At 35.8% G+C, this 5,247-nt stretch overlaps 1 protein-coding gene across 1 annotated transcript; it reads left to right on the top strand.

Annotated features, from left to right (window-relative positions):
* The first annotated feature begins 3,781 nt into the window (after positions 1-3,781).
* LOC132620103 (uncharacterized) lies at positions 3,782-5,039 on the top strand. Its single transcript, XM_060334813.1, has 3 exons — positions 3,782-4,001; positions 4,136-4,746; positions 4,911-5,039. Exons 1-3 carry the CDS (start codon positions 3,782-3,784, stop codon positions 5,037-5,039), a joined length of 960 nt encoding a protein of 319 aa, XP_060190796.1.
* The last annotated feature ends 208 nt before the right edge of the window (positions 5,040-5,247 follow it).

The following is a 5,247-nucleotide window of genomic DNA, read 5'->3' as shown; positions in this document are numbered from 1 at the left end:
CATTTTGTCTTCTTGGCATAGCAAACTTCAATATGAAAACGCTTTCTTCTTCATCTCCAAAATTCTCCATTGGCTTGGTTAGTTCAATTTCCATATCATCAACCAAGCACAATGTTGAAAAATGGTTAGAATGTGGTCCAGCGCGCTCAAATTCCAAATTTGCATGAGTTTTGACATCCTCACCAAAAAATGAACTAGAGTCTTCAAAAATTATATTATGAACTCTTTTATGCAACTCTAGTATCATTTCTTTAACTTCGGCATCATTCACTAATTTTGGGTTGGTAGGTTGGCAATTCGCCATTAGCTCATCAAAATCAATCTTGACCTCTTCTTCATTGGAAACCAACTCAAAACTACAATCCATGGCCCTTTGATATTGAGCATCACATGCCTCAATCTTTGCATTCAATTCGGCCTCTAATTTTTGGATAGTAATTTCAAGTAGCTCCACTTCTTGACTTTGCTCAACATGCATTTTCAGAAATTCTTCCATCATCCGTGAAATGCCTTCACGGTGATTTCCATAGGCTTCAAGTTGTTGAGCTTGATTCATTAGCCAATCTTGGCTCAAAATTTCCATTTTGTCAAGATTTTCTTCATTGTGAGAGTCGTCCAACTCTTGTAAAAATCCATCCATGGTGAGATATACCTTTTGGATAGTTTCATCATCTCCATGTTGAACTTCTTCCCACAATCTGGTCAAGACTTGCCCATAGTTTTTGTTCCTCCCCATTATGCTTTTCAAAATTTCCTCAACTTCTTCTTTTTGAGAATTGGAGATTTCTTCTTCAAGATTTTGCTCTTCTTCTTCAAGTTGAACCACTTCTTCAATTTCACAACTTTCGTTGTGGTCACACGAATTTTCGGGCTCATCTTGTAAACTTGAAATCTCTTCTTCAACCATTTCATTTTGAGGAGTTGACACTTCCATGACAATTGAGGAATTGGCATCCTCCAATGAATCATTCATTCTTTTCATGGCTTTTCCATTTTCTAAAACGGATTGTTGGAGGAGCTTTCGCTCTTCCTCCATTTTAGCTTCTCGATCTAAGTATGTTTGGAGCATTGCCATGATGCCTTCATATCCGGCACTTTGTCCTTCACTTGTCATGTTGTTGGCCCTGTCAAACTCAAAAGCACAGCTCGCATTTTCGTTAGAACAACTTGGGGGAGGGGAAGTAAAATAATTGGGACAATCACCCCAATGTCCACCTTGGCCACCACATACATTACAAATACTCTCATCATAGGATTGAGACGGTGCACACATCTCTCTCCCGGGAGCATATTCACAATCTTGCCAAAAGTGGGGTCCTTCACAATATGGACATGGGTCATCAAAATATGGATTGCAACCATCAAACCCATTTTCGTTTTCATTCCAAGATGCCATGTTTTTTTTTTTTTTTTTTTTAGAACTGGACAGTTTCTGCAAAAATCAAAAACTGGACAGTTTTTTAGAACTGGAGAGTTTTGCAATTCTGCAAAACTGGTCAGTTTTTCAGAACTGGACAGTTTCTGCAGAAGCAAAAACTGGACAGTTTTTCAGAACTGGACAGTTTTGCAATTCTGCAAAACTGGTCAGTTTTTTTTTTTTTTTTTTTTTTTATATAAAAATAAAATCAAGCAAAGAAAACAACTACACTAATATTTACGAATTTTGACCAAAGCAAGCAAGCTTAAATCCCAAACTAACCTAAATACGCCAAATTGTTCCCCGGCAACGGCGCCATTTTTGATAACGTCCAAATACACTCCTCAAAGAGAAAGTGTACACGGTCGTATGCAATATATTTACCCAACTATGAGTCGGGGTCGATCCCACAGGGAACAATGTGCTAGGCGATTAAGAAAGTAAGGAACTTTCACCAACTACGCTAAAGCCAAACGATAGATAATATTTTGGTTTTTGTTTGAGAAAATTATAACTAATGCGGAAATGTAAACTAACCTAGAAAGCGAGTAAAATGATCAATGGCCACAAGCATGGATAATAGGAGATTACACTCAAGTAACTATCCAACGTATTTTATGATTTTACAACTAAGAGCGGGTTTGTGTCAATAGATAATGATATCTAAAATCTCATTGAAAGTCTTCCAACCAAATCAATGAATTTCACTCTAAGCTTTTCCAAGCCTTAGAGTGTGATATTAGGCACAATCAATTTAACCTCAAGTAACTATCCTCTTCCGAGCTCAAGTTATTAGATGAGTTTAATGACCCAAATTCTTGTTAATTAATCTTTCCCAACCTAGATTTCCTTTTCCAAGCTCAATCTAAGTAAATGGGTGAGTCCTAGGGTTAGCTAATCCCTTTGGAAACATTCAAGAACGAGATTAATTAAATCAACAAAGACCCACTTCAATAGCAATAAGAATCATTCAATACATAAGCAAAACAAGAGTTTCAATCCAAACTTTAATCAAGAATATTTTCATAAACAAGATTCAAGTCTAGAAATGAAATACTACACACTAAAATATTCAATACAAAACAAGGAATTGAAGAAAGGTTTAAGAATTATCTCATTAAAGTGCTCCAATCTTCTCCTCCAATGGTGTAGGTGAAAACCCTAGCCTCCAAAACTTGCAAAATGACCAAAGATAGAAAATGTTTTGCCCTAGCCTCTCTTTTGTAGCTCCCCCCAATTTTTCCAAGTCCAAAAAATGTCAAAATCTGCCCCCATATTTCTGTTTTTGCAATTCTGCCCGTTTTTGCAAAACTGTCCAGTTTTGACAGTTTTGCAAAAATGTCCAGTTTGACCTCTTTTTGACTTTCTTTTCACTTGGTATCTTCCGATCACTCATTTCAGCTACTTGGCTTGTTTTGCTCTATTTTGTTCCATTTTGGTCCATTTTGATCCATTTTGCTCTTTTATGCTCTTCGGGCATCTTTTCCTACAAAACAACATAAAAACACAAAAAGTAACAACAAAAGTGCTTAAGGAGTCACAAAAGCTTAAGGAATTAGCGTCGAATATCGCGTAATTTCACGACTCATTAATGCGTCGGATTGTGCTAAGGCTGTTGTTTTATTTGAAAACAACGATAACTTGATAATTTCGAACAAGGAACAGAAGGATGTTTTTGTTGATCAAATCTACAAAGATAAGGATACTTTGAAGAATGTTATGGCGAATTATCCAATTCGCCAAAGATTCAATTTCAGGACAGAAAGGTCGAATGCCATAAGGTATGTTATTCCGAAAAACTATGAAATACATTGAAATATACTATGAAATACATTGAACTATTGTGACATAAACTGTTGTAGTGACATTATATTTCAGTTGGATTTAATTAAATACATTGAAATATGCGTTGTTTGTATGATTTAATTCCATTATGTAACCATTTCAGTATATAAAGGTAATGTATTTAGGATCGTGTATGTGTTTGAAACTTCAATCTGACTGTTCTTTTTTTTGTATTCGTTTATGTAGTTACACTCTGGTATGTTGTTCAACTGATTGTCATTGGAAATTCAGAGCTTCAAGTATTGAGAACTCTGAAATGTTCAGAGTGAGATATTTTCATGACGAACATACGTGTCTATTGAAGGACAAAGTGTATTTCCAAAGGCAAGCAACAAGTTGGTTGATTGGGGCGTCAGTTGTTAAGCCAAAAATAGCAAATCACAAGAGGAAATATACACCTGGTGATATAGTAGACGACGTAAAAAATGAGTATGGCGTTGATGTTTCTTATATGACGGCCTGAAGGGCTAGAGAAAAGGCAAGAATGAATTAAGAGGGAAACCAACAGAATCATACAAGATGTTACCGGGATATGTGTACATATTGGATAAAACATACCCTGGATCACATGTGAGAATGCAAAAAACACAACAAAATGAGTTCTTGTATTTGTTTATAGCACTTAAAGCGTTCATAAAAGGCTTCGAGTGTTGTAGACCAATAGTTGTAGTAGATGGTTCCCACCTTAAAACTACATATAACGATACTTTTGTATCAACCAGCACGTTGGATGGTGCAGGTAGGTGCCAACATGTTTAAATACATTTTTTTCTGCTTTTGGTATATTTCGTTGTATTTCATTCTAGTTCCAGTGTATTTCCAATATGATTTATGCTATATTTCACTATAAATACACAAAAGATGTTTGTGCAGGTAATATTCTACCATTGGCATATGGTGTGATAGATTCAGAGAACGATAAGTCCTGGACCTGGTTCTTTGAGCAGTTTAAACAAGCTTATGGGAATAGGGATAACATGTGTGTTGTATCAGACATACATGAGAGCATCATTAAGGCGGTGTCTAGAGTATATCCAACTGTGCCACATTTGGCGTGCATATGGCATTTATGGAAAAATGTGCCCACGAAATACAAGTCGAATGGTGAAGTATTGAGTCCTGTATTCTATGCACTTGCAAAAGCATACACACAGGCTGAGTTTGATAAGTTGATTGAGAAGATTGAAAAGGTTGATTTTAGGGTAAAAGAGTACTTGGAGGATGCTGGAAGGGAAAAGTGGGCTCGACTGTATTCGACCGTTAACAGAGGATGGACAATGACCTCAAATATAGCTGAATGTATTAATGGAAAATTGGTAGCAGCAAGAGAGTTGCCTATTTTAGATTTTCTTGAAGAAGTGAGGAAGATGTTTGGGAGATGGAATTGCACTAATAGGAGGAACGGTACATACACATTCACAACACTTGGAAAAGCATTCCATCAATTATTATCAATAAGCGAATGTAAATCTCTACGTATGACGGTATGTTACTGTTTATTTTGTTGAAGTCTGCCTACATATATTTCAGTATATTTTAGAAGGTACTTAAGTAATTCAGTTTGGATTGTATATTTCCATGTATTTCATATTACTTATCATTGTTAATATTCAATGTATTCTGGTCTGACACATTTCTTCTTGATTAGGTTGAACCATCAACTGAATATGTGTATACCGTAAATAATGAGGCAAGGCGTTTCACAATTGATCTTAAAAAGAAAACATGCAGTTGTCGGATGTTCCAAATGGACGAGATACCATGTCCACATGCATGAGTTGTATTGAAGAGTAAAAGTCTTATGCCTGATGAATATTGCTCAGACCTATTCAAACCAAGGATAGTGATTAAGACGTATGAATCAACAAATAGTCGTGATAGAAATTAGTTAAGTCATTGATGAAAAACACTGCAATTTGTCAACTGAAATACATTGAAATACACCAGAAGTATTCCAGTTCACCTGGAATAATTTGTCAAATTGC

Source organism: Lycium barbarum, chromosome 11, assembly GCF_019175385.1.
Source record: "Lycium barbarum isolate Lr01 chromosome 11, ASM1917538v2, whole genome shotgun sequence".
In the NCBI taxonomy this organism is placed as follows: domain Eukaryota; kingdom Viridiplantae; phylum Streptophyta; class Magnoliopsida; order Solanales; family Solanaceae; genus Lycium; species Lycium barbarum.
This window is presented reverse-complemented; position numbering and strand designations above follow the sequence as displayed.